The sequence below is a fragment of the Lepidochelys kempii genome, chromosome 26 (assembly GCF_965140265.1).
Source record: "Lepidochelys kempii isolate rLepKem1 chromosome 26, rLepKem1.hap2, whole genome shotgun sequence".
Lineage (NCBI taxonomy): Eukaryota > Metazoa > Chordata > Testudines > Cheloniidae > Lepidochelys > Lepidochelys kempii.
Window position 1 is genome coordinate 11,662,588 of NC_133281.1, and position 17,012 is coordinate 11,679,599.

A 17,012-nucleotide genomic window follows, 5' to 3' on the forward strand; every position below is an offset into this window, starting at 1 on the left:
CTTGAGTAAATTAAATTAATGTAACTTCCTCTTAAAACTGGTGCCGATTGCCTGCTGAAGTATCTTGTGCATATTCCAGAAAGTCTTGGCTCTGGAGTGCACCAGAAGTAACTGAGAAACTTTAGTTCTGTGGTAGCACAATAGGTGAGCTATACCTTTTTTATTTCACCATTTTATTAATACACAAGCTTTCAGGCCAGCAGGACTAGACACTTTTAATCTTTCCCCTTCATTATTTCAAGTGAAAAATGTCTAGGAACAGGTCTCCAGTCTTCACAGCAGAAAAGAGCCAGAAACATGGACTGTGAATCTTTTCCTACAGTGTTAGTGGTAGCATTATGAATTTCAGTCTGCCTCTTTCCCATCCATTTTGGCCTATTTTAAAATGTGTTTAGAGCAGAAAGGTACTGAATTACTAATCTTTTTCCTTAGCTGGGAAGGATTTAGGCTATCCTGGTCTGGTCACAAGTCCAGCTATTGGAGTCCAGAGGGGATGTGAAAAAGCCCCCAGACTCTACACCTCTCCAGGAAAGCCTTCAGGTTCACCTTCAGCGATTACTTCATGAGCTGGGTGCGTCAGGCTACTGGGAAATCAAACACTAAACATGGTAATAAAACTACTCCATTGTGATGTTTCTGGAGTTCAAACCATTCCAGCTGGTTCTGATAGTGAAACAGCAGTGTATTTACTATAGTGAACAACTCTAGCACAGTACAATAGATGAACTCCTTGCACAGTGAGCTGTTCCCTCATGTGGAACTAACATTTATAGATAGTGGAGTTACAGCAGCAGATAATTTGGCCTCTGGACACGTGATTCATATTTCAATTTTGCTACTGCAGTGCAAAACCTCTCTAACAATGAAATCCTTTAATAGGCTTGGGCTAAAGCATTTGCCCCACCTTTTGCTTTACAAAGAGTGGCACCTATTTAATTATATAAAAACCAAAACAGTTCTGTTATATCTGAATAACTTTCACTTTCACAGACATATTGTCTACTGCTACTAGAAACAGGCCTTAAAAATGCTGAAGAAAGAATAGGCCAGTCCTAAGGATCTTCAAAAGATTAAACTATCAATAACTAGCATGTACATAAATATTAAAAAATGGTTGTATAGAGACTTGACACTTTTCTGGTATGAAGGTTCTGTGGCTTTATACTTTTCTCCACAGCAGACTAGAAGGCACAGACATATGACTCATGGAAACAACCTAATCTTCCCAGGAGATGCAGCTACTGTTTAAAGGATGATCAAACCCTTGATGCAGTTTGCTTCTCAATACCACCCTCTACTCCGATAGTTTGTTTCAGAGGACATTTTTATATATAATTCCCTTTAAACATAGAAAATTCAGTTGGAAGGCTTTACTTATACTGCTAACAACACTGCAGATTAGACTTCTAAAAGCACAGATTACGGAGAGAAATGCAAGCAACAAATCGGGCATAAACAGTGGAAGGTAGTCTTATGAGAAGTCAATGGGCCTAATCACATCTATAAGTGTTTGCAAGATCAGGAGCCCAGTCTCAGGTTATTACTGTTGAAAAGATTGAAAACTATTGGGACTAGTTAATGGTTGAAGAACAGGCGTTAGTGAAAAAAAATCTAAAGACAAATGAAGTATTTCCATAAAGTTTAATTTTACAAACTACCATAGCCCCAAATTAAAAACATCATCCATTTAAAACAAAATTCTTTTTATAGAGCACCTTTAAAAAGAAAGGGGTGGTGGTGGAGGGCTTCTGTTTCCTTGCTGATGTCTTTTCAGCAAGACATTGCCTGGGGATAGGTGAAGTATCAAATCACACAGTAAAACTCAAAATGAAATACTTCCTGTTTAGTCATCTTAGCTTTTATAGGTGATGCAAAGGTTTCAATCAAATATGATCCCTTCCCCAAATTAACAGTGCTTCATTAGGTACCTTGAATTTCTGTTGAAATTAGACAGCAGGTAGAGTTACAAGTAAAAACCCATACAAATTTATGCTGAGTATTGAGTATCACTACTTGTAGGACTTCAGCTCACTAATTGGTTAAAGCAGCCTGATTTAAAAAAACAAACTGATCACTGACAACCACGTATTTCTGCAAACATTTCATAATCTCGCTGGAGCGCTGGTACTTAAAGCAAAAGAAGATTTAGTTAAGACTTGTTAGATTTACTGTGCTTGATCGGTCTGTGAAAGCTGTAAAACTATCAAGAATTACAAACATTTAAATTAGCCTCACGTGTAAAAATATGGCCCTAGTGCCCTACAAGCAAAAGAATTTACACAAGTTGTGCAATCAAAAGAAACAAGAGACCCCCCCCACCTCATTATTTAGAAAGTAAAATCCCAAAATTATTCAAATCTTCCTTTTTACTGCGTGGCTGGCATGTCTTTGTGAGTTCACTGACTGCTGACTTTCATAACGTTTCTGGTGTCTCTCAACCACCTTGACTAGTTAGGATTCTGTTGCGTTAATGTGTTTATCATCAGCATGTGTAGAATTTATACCATCTACCATTCTCCTTCTGTAGCCCTCTATAAATATTTCTATTTCTCTCTCCTCTTAAATACCCTCTGTATTCACTCACCTGAAAAGCATGCTTTAAAATAAATTACAGTACTGTTAATACATGCTATGTCAGACCAATACTCTGTACTGAGATTGTCAAAAAAAGGTAAGATTCCAATGTATGAATAACCAAACTTTAAAAAATACAATTGCAGTTCCTTGTGATCCCGTGACTTATGGCCTTTTTCAGAGCTGTATATTAACCTCAGCTGGGAAGAAGCCACATTCACTGTTATCCAAATTATATTCAGGTTCTCTACTGTAGAACCTAACACTACAGTCTCCCAAAGGAAAGGCCATCTAATGTGGCTACTAAGATTACAATAAAACTAGGAGAATGAAGAAAAAAAATCAAGATTATTACAGAACATGCACCCAGACTGCTCCACACCTCAAAACTAAATACAAAAAAACCCTTTAAAACCAATTTTAAATTATTTTCCTTAAAAGAGGCAAAGTCAAATCTAGTAGAAGGGCTCTCAAACCCTTTCAGATGGTAGGGCATTGCCTCTTTCTACTCACATAAGACCCCTGTGGCAACAAAGGCAATTGCTTAACATGGAAAGTTGATACTACATTAGGAAACCATGGAATTAATTTGTACTGAACTTAACATGAGTGAGCAGTTGGAAATGAGGTGAGCGAATAACATGTGATCAGACAGCCTCTTGCAGGCTAGTTTCAAAATTTGATTTTGTTGATTTTTAAAATAAAATTAATGTGTGTTACACCTGGCTCCACATCCACCTGCCTTTTTCCTATATTTAAGAGTTTCCTCCCTCCTTGCTGTGTAAAACCATCACACACAACACAGGAGACACTAAGGCCTTTATCCTGCAAATACGTAACCACATGCTTACCTGTTCGCAAGATCAGGAACTAGGTAATTATATATAAACAGGTCCCTAGTCAGGACTGCACTTAAGCACATGCTTAACTTTCAATACTTGCTTAAGTGCTTATCTTGAATAGGGATGGGCTATAGCACATGCTTAAGTGCTTTCCTGCGCTGGGATCAGAACACATAGGGGAAGGAGCCATTTAAAAATCCTACACCCCTCTGGACTTTTTCCACCTTCACTGTTGTGATAGGTAACACTTATGATTACTGTATCAGGTTAGAGGGAAAAACATTGCCATATATTCATTTTTAACAGTAAGGTGGGCAAGAAGGACCTAGCATTTGATCAATACCATCATCAATTTCCTCTGGCCAGCACTGGACAATCTAGACTCCCATCAGTGATGGGGGTTTGCCGCTCATACCTGGATAAAACTCACAGCTCTGTTTTGAGTTTCTCATTTAAATCCTCCTGGTCGATCATGTTCACGTTTCCATACCAGTGATGGTAAGAAAGGAGAGCTGCATTTTTGGCGGCAATTGCACTCATTTCCATGGCACTTGCCACCCATTCTATGCCATTAAGGTAGTATATTCTATCATGGAGGATTATAGGTGGGCATTTCTTTGGGAGACTGTAGTGCGGGTAAGCCAGCCACTTCTTCTCTTTCACAGATTCATAGGATGAGAAAAGCAAATTCATCTGCTCCTTGGTGAGTGGTTCTTTCGAGAACACTTTCCAAACAGCAGGTCCCATGGGTTGTTTCACTTCCTCGTGTGTGTTTTGGACAGGAGAGACAACACCTATGCTGTTGATAAACAGTTTGGGATTTTCGGTTGTGAAAATGCTAGCTAAATGAAAGCGGGACGGGTCCTTGTAGCCGAAGAAGGATGCGTTTATGCGCCCATGAACAAAAGTTGCCACCGTCTGATGGTAATGGTCTGAGAACTGTGCAACGAGCGGGTTAAAATTCCGGAAGGTGATGTTGGACATTTTACGATTCAATGGTGTAGCAATAAGAACTATATCATACATGTCTGTCATTGACCCTGATGCAGAGTTGTAGCTCACTTCATACAACTTAACTGTACCTCCTGGAAAAAAGATAGTACTTGAGAGAATGCAGAATCCTCCTGGCAACAGGACATGAGTGTATTTTTTTGGGTTAATGCTTTTGTAAACTAGAATTTTTTGGGGGGAGGGGAAGGGGGAATTTTCCCTTATTGGACTAAGAACTTTTGCATCACATGTTGCACACCGGATCCTTTATTGACATAATTTAGAACAATCACAAGACTAGTGATTTTTGGGTGCTCAATTTGATTCCTTATAAGGGGCCTAAAAATCAGATGGGCTCTATATGTACGTAGTGACCTGAATACCAGGGCTCTTGAGATCGGCATCCAAATGTTTCAGCGTATACCAACCTCTAGTTTTAAAGCCTTTTCCTCTTAAGTCCAAAGAAAGCGAGTGCGCCTCACCTGTGCGTTTGGGCCGCGTTCTCTCCTCTATAGAGGTAACCGTGCCAGAGATAAGTTGTGCTTTGGAAGCATAAAGAAGGCCAGTGCAGACAAGTTTGTTGCCACCTTTTACTGACCAAAGTCCAGAGTCTGCACCTGCCAAAGACACCGCACCTGCAAGGGAAGAGAATGATATTCCAAACATACTGTTCTAACATCCCATTCACTGAATTAAGCAGGGGATTGCTCTTCACTCAGGGCTGGAATAGTAAAATGGAGCTAAGAAAACAATAGGTCTCTAGGAAAGTGACACACAAAACTTGCTAAAAATAATGGTACCAAATAGGAAGGAAAATTGTTCAGTAGCTATGGGAATATCACAGTGAGCAATAGAAGTAATCCCCCTTTCCTTAGGGCTGAATGCATCGCCTTCAAAGCCTACCCACGCCTAGGGAGCAAGAATCCTAAGAATGAGTTTCCATTACAACACAGCAGAGGTCACAACACCCAGCCCTTTAATGATAGTTTCATCTGCCAGCAGATGAAACATGTAAGTAAGGGAAGACAATTAAACACGCACCTACAAACCCATTAATGTTGGTGCCTTGGCCGTAATTGACTCTCATGACTGGAGTAACCACCTCATAGATAAACTTCTGGGAGAAGCCAGCCTTCTGCATCGTCTCATCGATGGTCCGATTCAGCATCTGGATGAAGTCATTCCCTCCGAGCGCATGAAGCAAGCCCTCTGTGCTGCTGAAGGAGTAGTCATGAGACTGATAGCGGTAGATTCTTTATCCAAAAGGAGAAAGACATATTAATAGAAGACTAATCTTGACTATACACATTAGCACAGAACAATTGACTTGCAGTCACTGACTTAATGTAAATGAAAAACATTTACAGAAATAGCGAAATTTCTCAGTGCACTTCCAGGTTTTCATTTTTCTCGGCAAAGACCAGTGCGCGGAGGGGTCTGACCATTTTAGATTTTGTCTCTGTCCCACTGCTCCCTCCCGACAACTGAGATCAGCTGTGGTGTTCATGCCGATAGTCCTTGGAAGTGCGTTCTTGGGAACTGGAGACAAGGGATTCTCAATGGGACCATCAGAATCTCTTAACCTTCAGAACAAGGGACAAGGCTCATCTTGCCAGCCAAACCATAGCCTAACCCATCTAAAACAAAGCCCTGTTGGGTCTTTTCATAACTTTTCTGACTTCTTTCCTCGTGGGTGGGTACTTTTGGTCACTGCAGGCAGTTATTAATTAACACCTGTTTCTGTGTTTTATGCACCCAAATGCCAGCGTGATGGACACACTACATTAGGGCAAATTGTACTGATGACTCCTTTGGCTCAAAATTATATTGTCTGGTCTACATTCTACAATGTACAAGTGGTGATTGCTGTGTTTGTGCTTACTGCTACAAAGTTGCACTGTTTAAACAGTAATCCTGTTTTAATTAGAACAGTTTACAAAGTAAAAGGGCAGGCAACAAAAACTACTCATAGTGATCACCCCACTGCCATGAAGAACGAATCCTGGGTTGCCCTAGCTATATTGCGATATACCCTCATTGGAAAAAAGGCCCAGGAAGATCACAGGAGAGAAACAGAAAGAGGGCCAAGAAAAAACAAACCTCTTTATTAATAAATGTTTCCATAGCATCCATCGTCAAAGACAGTACCCACCAGTTTTTAAATCACTCCAATAGGAGAATTAATTTAGTTCAGGCTTTACATCATTACCTCATAAACTTGTCCAAGATCTCTTCCACCCACATGTTCATTCGCACAGGGTTGAATCCATAATGCCAGAGAAGTTTCAGGATACTGATAATGTACCAGCTACTCTCCTCAAATACAAACTCTTCTCCATTGTAAATGCCCAGAAGGCCATCTCGGTTCTCAGGAACAGAGAGTCCTGCAAAGGAGAGAAATATCTGCCATAAGCTACCAGGGCCTGCTGGCATAATTTAAAAAGGAACAGGTCTATCTATTGCACAGTACTGCTCAGGAAGCATAGAAGGTGCATCATTATAAACAATGACAAGTGCAATAATTCTGACTTATCAGTCCAAACTGTCTAGATTTTTATTATTTCCTTTTAAAAATCTGAGCAGCAAAGCTGGCTCTGAAAAATTTGAGTGGTGCCCCAAGAGTGCAGGAGTTCAAAATGACTTCTTCTAAGATTATACCAGGATTATTTCAACTCAAGTGAACGATAATGTAATGTGCAGGATAATGTGTATGTTCAGTATTGTCCTGGAGTGGAGAGAATCAAAGCTACTCAAACAGGCCACGAGCTGCTAACAGAGATTTCCTTTCAGCTCAAGCACTATGAACCTGTACTTTGAATCAAGAAGCTCTGCGTTCTAGTCGCTGTCTGGCTTTAAAATTCAGAGTGGCTGTGGTATACAGTATAGCAATAACCAGGAAGTTCATGGATTTATTACAATATACCTTAGATATTTTGCTGTGGTCATCCCATTTAGTCAAGAGCAGCTAAACACTTAGAAGGAACAAAAGGATCTTGCAAAAAAGCCTAGAAACAAAAATCAAGCGTTTCAACCCTCTAAAATAACATCTTTCAGAGTAGCAGCTGTGAGTAATACATATGATTTGTTTTCTTTTGTTTTATTACAGTCACCAAACTGAAGCTTGCCAGCCTCCAAACCCAAGGAGACTCTAATAACAGTTTTGTTAGTTGGGCAGTTGTAATGGAATACACCCCTGGGTTCACATCATACACACTATTGTAATAATCTTTATACAAGATATGCCTTGTGAGGTGTCATCTGAAAACTCTTTACTTGCGGATCAGTAATGTCATGGTAAAATGTGTGTAACATCTTAGAATCATAGGACTGGAAGGGACCTCGAGAGGCCATCTATACATGAAGTTCAGGGGACAGGACTAAAGTTATACATTTCCCCTGTATTACGTTAAAAATACATGTTTAGACTCACGTAGCACCAAACTGGTCAAACAGACCTGTCTTGAATAAAAGAGTGTATGCTTGTCTTAATTTGCATTTAAGCAGTAAACAGAGTCATCAAGGAGAAGGGGGGAAACAGAGAAAAGAAAGAAAGAAAGCTCACGTAAGTGAAAAAGACCAGCAGAGAACATTCTTCCACACACTTTGTCTCCTGGTTCTCAGCTGAAAATGTTTTTCAAGAGCGGGCTGAAACTATAAAAAGCAAACACACCGTTACCCACCTCATTCTCTGCACTTGAGAAGAGAAAGGACTCTGTGGAAGGAGTCCTGACCTGAAGAGTTTGGTCAATAAAACTGTTTGAAGCTGTGAAAGTAGAATGAATTATATTGAAATTATAATTCATTAAAGAAATGCTGCTTGAAAGGTTTGTTGAAATATAATTGTCAGGAAGAGAAACATTAAGGAGTGTGAGACAATGGGTCCTCAAAATAATTAACTTAAGAGCTCTTACTGAGCTAGGAGATTGGTAAATAAGATATGTATGTATATTTGTCAGTTTCTGCTTCCTTTTGTCTCCTATGTTAAATTGGCTTTGGCTTATCTGTATAAATAAGAAAAGGAGTACTTGTGGCACCTTAGAGACTAACCAATTTATTAGAGCATAAGCTTTCGTGAACTTTCGTGCATCTGATGAAGTGAGCTGTAGCTCACGAAAGCTTATGGTCTAATAAATTGGTTAGTCTCTAAGGTGCCACAAGTACTCCTTTTCTTTTTGCGAATACAGACTAACATGGCTGTTGCTCTGAAACCTGTATAAATAAGTTAGCTTGAGCTTTTGCAGAAGGCTCACATATATCTGAGTGCACTGGCAAAGCACTTTGCTAATAAACAGAGTGGTCTGACAAATTCAGTAAGTCTTGAATCTGACTTTGACAAAGCATATGCTGAGAAACTTTGCTTGAATCTAATATCATTTGTTAAGTTAGGCACTAGAAAGCATTTTATCTTCATTTTTCTTGTAAACTTTGTAATTTTTATGCCTCATTACTTGTACTCAAAATCTCTTTTGGTAGTTAATAATCTTGTTTTATTGTTTTTTCTAATCCAGGGTGTTTACGTTAAAGTGTCTGGGTAAGGCTAGTGTATATTATTCCCTTAAAGGAGTAACAGACTTAGTATATTTGGACTGTCCAGGAGAGGATGGGGCAGTACAAGGCATACGTTTCTGAGGGGAAATCCAGGACTGGTAGTGTGTTGGGATCACCCTGCAGTATAACCCAGGCTGGTGAAAGCCAGGGTGTGATTGGCAAGCTGCAATTACACAAACACATCTGGGAGTGACCTGCATACTGGAAGGCTGTTTTTGAGTAGTCCAGGTTGGAGGCTATATCAGCAAGATTGGTCTTGCTTTGATGGGGTTTGTCCTGCTTTGAGCAGGGGGTTGGACTAGATGACCTCCTGAGGTCCCTTCCAACCCTGATATTCTATGATTCTAAGACATTGCAAGGGACTCCAGGTAAGAAGGCAGGGGTGACACAGCCCCCCGTTGGTCTGGATTGCACCCCACTATGTCACAGCAGCCTGATGGATTGTCCTTTCATGGATACCAATGTAACTCCATTGACTTAAATTGATGTGCCTCTGTATTTGCATTGATGTGAGTGGAGAAATGAGCCCAGCGACTTCTGCTCCTTAGGGAAAAGTCACATACCTAGCACCTTGACGAAATGCTTCATATGCAGGTTAAGAGGATGGATGATGGCTCCTCCTGCTTCATAGTCTTTTCCTTCCACATTTATAGTTGCCAAACGGCCCCCCACCGTTCCTTTCTCAAACACGTCAATCCGTACGTCTTTCCCAAACTTCTGGCGTAGAAAATAGGCTGCCGAGGTGCCCCCAATACCAGCTCCGATAACAGCTGAAGATACATTTTGAAAGGAAGTTATTTTCCTCATTTTAGTTAATTTACACAGATACGTCCCAAGTCTCTGAATTCAGGCAGCCCTCACGCGAGTGTCAATTGTGGCTCTCTTCCTCCAGTGCTGTCTCTGTCGTTGGGATGACAGAGACTGAGTTTTCATTTTGAGGGTAGAATATTCAAAAGCACCTAAGTGACTTGTGCTCCTAAATCTCTTTTGTGCTTTTGAAAATCCCACCCTAAATTCTTTAAAACCACAATCCTTCAGCTGAACGTTAATTTGGGAGAAGCAGGAAACCTGGTCTACACTACAGAATTAGTCAACTTAACTATCCATACCTGTGAGTGGCGCATTTAAGCCAACCTACCCCCAGTGTAGACAGCAAATTCTTGCATCAGCCTAGCTACCGCCTCTCCGGGAGGTGGAGTACCTATACCGATGGGAGATCTCCTCCCACTGGAAGAAGTAGTGTCTACACTGAAGCGCGTGAAGCAGCGCAGCTGTGCCACCATAGCATTCCAAGTGTAGACATGCCCAAAGATTATGAGTTGCTCACATCCACATGGTAACATGTAATATGTATGTAATATAGCTGGCTGTGTCAAGTAGCTGGTTTAGCATTCCAGGAACGTTGGCAAATCTTGCTGCAGAGCAGGGGTTGCAGCATCAATTAGTAATTCATATTTATCATTTGTGGTAGCAAAATAAGGGACTTGCAAGCACTTGATGGACTTGGGCAAGTCACTTAGGTACAAAGGTATTTAGGCTCCTAACTTCCTGGACCTTGGGCTCTCTGTTTCTCAAGGTATCCCTATACTACAGAGTCAGCTAGGCTTCATAATTACATCTTGGGCCTGCACGGTCTTGCTCCTTCAGTAGTAGTCATCTGCACCAGCAGAAAAACATGCAAAGTGGGTGTAAAATGCTACCACACTAGAAGGGTCGTACGTTCCACCACCTTGCACTGGGGCAAATGACTGCACAAGGTGCAAGGCACCAGAGACACAAGACTCGTTTCTTCAAAGTTTGTGTGTGTGGTGGGAAACTATTGAGAACATAGACTCCTAAGGGCAAAGAAAGTAATGAGCCACTGTGAATCCGGGAAGTATTTTAAAGCTCAGTAACAGATTCTCAGAAACTTCAAAACTAGACATCCAATCAATATCACATGGGCTTCACTTAGGCTTTTGTTACAGACGGACCTATGCCAAACACAGAAATTCAAGGGTCTATGAACGTTAGGGAGTTTCCTGAACTTTGTGGCTACCTACAGGATTTTAGTGAGCTGGGAAAAAAAAAAAAAAAACATGGCTCCAAACTGTTCCAAACACCAGGCATGTCTCCAATAATAATTAATCTATATTTTTAAACATCTTACAATTATTAGAAATGAAAATGGCCTGTTTTGCTTACTGTTGGGTTTGCTTTAAAAAATATGTTCTGAAGGGGGTCAAGTTAGGCACAAGCATCTGGCACTGCAGATTGCAGACCATAATGGGGGGGTTGTGAGCAGACGGGAGAGAACAAGATTAAGAGCCATTATCTGCTTCTTATAGAAGGGAATGGCTTTGAGTGGCCCATGGGGCTAGATAGGCTGGCAGACAGAGCCTAGATAAGGCATTAAGTGAGGAGTGACTGCACAGACCCACTGCTCTGCTTATTCCAGTTACTGCACTGGTTCCCATCTGGAGCCAGTTGCTCCAGGTCCACCTTCTGCCCTCTTACCCCAAATGTCCCCAGTCACCCACTTCCCCTCTCCCTGGCAGCTTGTCCCAAGACTCTTTATCCCTGCCCCCATCTCCCCAGTAACTGTGCCGCAGACCCTCTCACCCAGCAGTTGAGCCTCAGCTCCCCGTCACCCCCTTCGCGGCAATAACTGTGCCCCAGCCCGCCTGCGCCAGGGATCCTTCTGCCCCTCTCCCCAGCAGCTGAGCCCCAGCCTCCCCGAACCCTCCACCCCAGATCCCCAGCAGCTGAGCCCCAGCCTCCCCGAATCCCCCACCCCAGATCCCCAGCAGCTGGGCTCCAGCCTCCCCGAATCCCTCACCCCAGATCCCCAGCAGCTGAGCCCCAGCCTCCCCGAACCCCCCAGCCCACATCCCCTGCCCCTCTCCCCAAAAGCTAAGCCCCAGCCTCCCCAAACCCCCCACCCCAGATCCCCAGCAGCTGAGCCCCAGCCTCCCCGAATCCCCCACCCCAGATCCCCAGCAGCTGAGCCCCAGCCTCCCAGAATCCCCCACCCCAGATCCCCAGCAGCTGGGCCCCAGCCTCCCCGAATCCCCCACCCCAGATCCCCAGCAGCTGAGCCCCAGCCTCCCCAAACCCCCCACCCCAGATCCCCAGCAGCTGAGCCCCAGCCTCCCCGAATCCCCCACCCCAGATCCCCAGCAGCTGGGCCCCAGCCTCCCCAAACCCCCCACCCCAGATCCCCAGCAGCTGGGCCCCAGCCTCCCCAAACCCCCCACCCCAGATCCCCAGCAGCTGAGCCCCAGCCTCCCCGAATCCCCCACCCCAGATCCCCAGCAGCTGAGCCCCAGCCTCCCCGAATCCCCCACCCCAGATCCCCAGCAGCTGAGCCCCAGCCTCCCCGAATCCCCCACCCCACATCCCCAGCAGCTGAGCCCCAGCCTCCCCGAATCCCCCACCCCACATCCCCAGCAGCTGAGCCCCAGCCTCCCCGAACCCCCCAGCCCACATCCCCTGCCCCTCTCCCCAACAGCTGAGCCCCAACCCCCCCGAACCCCCTATTTCCTTCTCCCCAGCAACTGGGCCCCCAGCCGAGACCCCCTGCCCCCCTCTCCCCCGCAGCTGGGCCCAGGCCTCTCCCCGCCCCCCCAGTACCGATCTTGCCGGGCGGGTAGCGCAGCTCGCTGGCCCCCGGCGCCCCCCGCCACAGGGAGGCGAGGAGCAGGAGCAGGGGCGCAGGTAGCCGGGCCCGCATGCTCGCCCCGGGCAGGGATCCCGGCCGCCGCCGCCGCGCTCCGCTCAGGTGGCTCGGGGAGGCGGCGCCCAGCGGGCGGGGGCGGGGTTGGAGGGAGGGGGGCTCCCGTGGGCACTGAGGGGCGGGGGGTGCCCTGGGGGAGATGCTGGGGGAGGGTGTTGGAAGGTGGGGGGCTCCCGTGGGCACTGAGGGGCGGGGGGTGCCCTGGGGGAGATTCTGGGGGAGGGTGTTGGAAGGAGGGGGGCTCCCCTGGGCACTGAGGGGCGGGGGGTGCCCTGGGGGAGATGCTGGGGGAGGGTGTTGGAAGGTGGGGGGCTCCCCTGGGCACTGAGGGGCGGGGGTGCCCTGGGGGAGATGCTGGGGGGGTTGGAGGGAGGGGGGCTCCAGTGGTCACTAAGGGGTGGGAGGTGCCCTGGGGGAGATGCTGGGGGAGGGTGTTGGAAGGTGGGGGGCTCCCCTGGGCACTGAGGGGTGGGGGTGCCCTGGGGGAGATGCGGGGGGGGAGGGTGTTGGAAGGAGGGGGGCTCCCCTGGGCACTGAGGGGTGGGGGTGCCCTGGGGGAGATGCTGGGGGAGGGTGTTGGAAGGTGGGGGGGCTCCCCTGGGCACTGAGGGGCGGGGGTGCCCTGGGGGAGATGCTGGGGGGTTGGAGGGAGGGGGGCTCCAGTGGTCACTAAGGGGTGGGAGGTGCCCTGGGGGAGATGCTGGGGGAGGGTGTTGGAAGGTGGGGGGCTCCCCTGGGCACTGAGGGGTGGGGGTGCCCTGGGGGAGATGCTGGGGGAGGGTGTTGGAAGGAGAGGGGCTCCCCTGGGCCCTGAGGGGCGGGGGGTGCCCTGGGGGGGAGGGTGTTGGAAGGAGGGGGGCTCCCCTGGGCACTGAGGGGCGGGGGTGCCCTGGGAAAGATGCTGGGGGAGGGTGTTGGAAGGAGAGGGGCTCCCCTGGGCCCTGAGGGGCGGGGGGTGCCCTGGGGGGGAGGGTGTTGGAAGGAGGGGGACTCCCCTGGGCACTGAGGGGTGGGGGTGCCCTGGGGGAGATGCTGGGGGAGGGTGTTGGAAGGTGGGGGGCTCCCCTGGGCACTGAGGGGCGGGGGGTGCCCTGGGGGGGAGGGTGTTGGAAGGAGGGGGGCTCCCCTGGGCACTGAGGGGCGGGGGTGCCCTGGGAAAGATGCTGGGGGAGGGTGTTGGAAGGAGAGGGGCTCCCCTGGGCCCTGAGGGGCGGGGGGTGCCCTGCGGGGGAAGGTGTTGGAAGGAGGGGGACTCCCCTGGGCACTGAGGGGTGGGGGTGCCCTGGGGGAGATGCTGGGGGAGGGTGTTGGAAGGTGGGGGGCTCCCCTGGGCACTGAGGGGCGGGGGTGCCCTGGGGGAGATGCTGGGGGGGTTGGAGGGAGGGGGGCTCCAGTGGTCACTAAGGGGTGGGAGGTGCCCTGGGGGAGATGCTGGGGGAGGGTGTTGGAAGGTGGGGGGCTCCCCTGGGCACTGAGGGGTGGGGGTGCCCTGGGGGAGATGCTGGGGGAGGGTGTTGGAAGGAGAGGGGCTCCCCTGGGCCCTGAGGGGCGGGGGGTGCCCTGGGGGGGAGGGTGTTGGAAGGAGGGGGGCTCCCCTGGGCACTGAGGGGCGGGGGTGTCCTGGGAAAGATGCTGGGGGAGGGTGTTGGAAGGAGGGGGACTCCAGTGGTCACTAAGGGGTGGGGGTGCCCTGGGGGAGATGCTGGGGGGAGGGTGTTGGAAGGAGGGGGGCTCCCCTGGGCACTGAGGGGTGGGGGGGCCCTGGGGGAGATGCTGGGGGGGTTGGAAGGAGGGGGGCTCCCCTGGGCACTGAGGGGTGGGGGTGCCCTGGGAGAGATGCTGGGGGGAGGGTGTTGGAAGGAGGGGGGCTCCCGTGGTCACTAAGGGGCGGGAGGTGCCCTGGGGGAGATGCGGGGGGGAGGGTGTTGGAAGGAGGGGGGTTCCCGTGGGCACGAAGGGGCAGGGGTGCCCTGGGGGAGATGCTGCGGGGGGGGGAGGATTTTCTATGGGCCGAGGCGAGAGAGCCGGGGAGACAGCGGGATCTAGGGAAGGGATGAGTGGGGGGTAGAGGGGAGCCCCTAAATGTCCCATGGGGGCATTCCAAGCACAACACAGGGCCCTCAGAGAAAACTACCAGTGACCAGATGTCCCGATTTTATCCCGCTATCCAGGGTTTTGTCTTATAGAGGCACCAATTACCCCCCACACCCTGTCCTGAATTTTCACACTTGCTGTCTGGGCCTCACTTGGATGGGTAATAACTGTGTTCAGTGTACACCTAGCCAGGACACCGATCCTCACCGTGTCTAGCCCTTGTGCCTGTTGGTGACTTGAATTCCGGTAGGGAACGAAAGTGTTTTTTCCCCTCATCTGCTGTGTGAAATAGGTGGGTGTTTGGCTGTTTCCCAGTAGGCAGGTGTTCCTGTCCCAAAAACAATGAGGAGTCCAGTGGTCCCTTAAAAACTAGCAGATTTATTTGGGCATAAGCTTTCATGGGTAAAAACCCCACTTCTTCAGATGCACAAAAAATAAGCCTCAGAGCCCGATTCACAGCAGGAGAATTCCCATAATTTACACAAACTGAAGATCTGGCCCCAAGGGTTGATGTAGCGGAGGGAAGGTAGCGGAGATAATGCAGGATTCATGATTATGTGGCTTTTGAGGTCCAAAACCCTGTCTAGGTGGTGTAGTGAATTCCATCCTTCTCTCCCACCCTCCCTATAAACACCCTGCTAGTTTTCCACACGGAACCTAACTGGGTTGAGTGCCAAGCTCTGAAGAACTGTTGTCTTAACTAGATGTGTTGTTTTTGTTTGATATATTTGCATTTATCATAGAATATCAGGGTTGGAAGGGACCCCAGAAGGTCATCTAGTCCAACCCCCTGCTCGAAGCAGGACCAATTCCCAGTTAAATCATCCCAGCCAGGGCTTTGTCGAGCCTGACCTTAAAAACCTCTAAGGAAGGAGATTCTACCACCTCCCTAGGTAACGCATTCCAGTGTTTCACCACCCTCATAGTGAAAAAGTTTTTCCTAATATCCAATCTAAACCTCCCCATATATGTGCATATATGTATGTATATTTGTATCTCGCATAGTTGGTGTATACGGTGCATGTTTATAAATTGTGTGAAGCGCCCAGATGCCATGGCAGTAGGGTCCACAAGTTAACAACCTTGTGGATCTGGGCCTACATGTCCTGTAGAAAGAACAGGATGAAATAAAATAAATATATTCAAAATATCTGCCTAAATGTTATACATATTAAATATAATATTTGCAATTATCCAGTGTCTATGCACATATAATCTTCATATTTTCATACCTATATGGGCCCCAATCCTGCAAAGATGTACACACTTATTTAACATTATAGGCAGTAAATAAAGTTAAGCCTATGTGTGTATCTTTCCAGGATTGGGGCGTGTGTATGTGTGTATGTGTGAGATATATGCCTCTACGTTAACAGATACATTTCTACATATATAGGCAAATAATACTTTATTAATAAATAGGAATATATCATACAATGCATTTGTAGATGTACTTCTACATTTTCATTATATCTTACATGTGCCTTTGAAAATATAATGTGCATTTACATTTTAATATGTAATCATTCTATCATTTGCATGTTTATTTCTGTACATAAATATCTGCAATGGATGTTTTTGTAAGTATAATTCTATACATGTGAATATTGTATGGAATTCAGTATAATCTGTTTGCTTGCGAATATACAGTTGCATATATGTGAATATGCAATGCCAGTTAGGCATTTGTACACACATGCACAGCTTTAACGTTTGTGCCTTTTCTGCACAATGCATATACATAATTCTGTATTTGCATATAGGAACATTTGCTACGTAAATAGCTGCTCTAATGCACGTTCACACCGTACATAACTATATTTATGGGCAATGCATGTGTATCTTGTACTTAATACTGAATGGTTAATTTGCATATGGGCACTGTTTATTAGTGTTTGTAAGGCGCGTGAACACACCTTGTTTGTGCCTGTATGGCATGCACACAGATCTATAAAAAGAAAAGGAGCGCTTGTGGCACCTTAGAGACTAACCAGTTTATTTGAGCATATTTATTCTCTGTGGATATTTGATCTATGTGGATGGTATTAAGTAGGGAGCACAGAATTAGGTTGCAAAGCTCATCAGCGCTGCAGCCAGACGAGTTTCCCGTCCGCGCCGCTGGTGTAGTGGTATCATGCAAGATTCCCATTCTTGCGACCCGGGTTCGATTCCCGGGCGGCGCAGGGAACTTTTTTTTTTTTACACCCCACCCCCCTGCTTCATTATAGCAGCAGAGGAGTCAACCATAG

The 17,012-nt window shown here is 46.9% G+C and overlaps 1 protein-coding gene and 1 non-coding gene across 2 annotated transcripts; one reads left to right on the forward strand and one right to left on the reverse strand.

Moving 5' to 3' along the window:
- Positions 1 to 1,627: 1,627 nt before the first annotated feature.
- PCYOX1 (prenylcysteine oxidase 1) lies at positions 1,628 to 12,717 on the reverse strand. The gene is made up of 6 exons (XM_073325170.1): positions 12,567 to 12,717; positions 9,518 to 9,724; positions 6,616 to 6,790; positions 5,448 to 5,659; positions 4,889 to 5,041; positions 1,628 to 4,501 (listed from the first exon to the last, which is right to left on the reverse strand). Exons 1-6 carry the CDS (start codon positions 12,664 to 12,666, stop codon positions 3,843 to 3,845), a joined length of 1,506 nt encoding a protein of 501 aa, XP_073181271.1. The 5' UTR covers positions 12,667 to 12,717; the 3' UTR covers positions 1,628 to 3,842.
- A 4,158-nt stretch (positions 12,718 to 16,875) lies between these two features.
- TRNAG-CCC (transfer RNA glycine (anticodon CCC)) lies at positions 16,876 to 16,946 on the forward strand. The gene has a single exon. It is a non-coding gene; the product is annotated as a tRNA-Gly (tRNA).
- Positions 16,947 to 17,012: the final 66 nt, after the last annotated feature.

What these genes read in the sequence shown, in the direction of transcription:
- PCYOX1 (XM_073325170.1), bottom strand. Translation starts at nt 12,666, where the DNA reads ATGCGGGCCCGGCTACCTGCGCCCCTGCTCCTGCTCCTCGCCTCCCTG. An exon ending in ATCTTGGACAAGTTTATGAG is followed by an intron (nt 5,660 to 6,615) that starts GTAATGATGTAA and finishes TTTTGGATAAAG; the next exon opens with AATCTACCGCTATCAGTCTC. An exon ending in CAACATTAATGGGTTTGTAG is followed by an intron (nt 5,042 to 5,447) that starts GTGCGTGTTTAA and finishes CTTCCCTTGCAG; the next exon opens with GTGCGGTGTCTTTGGCAGGT.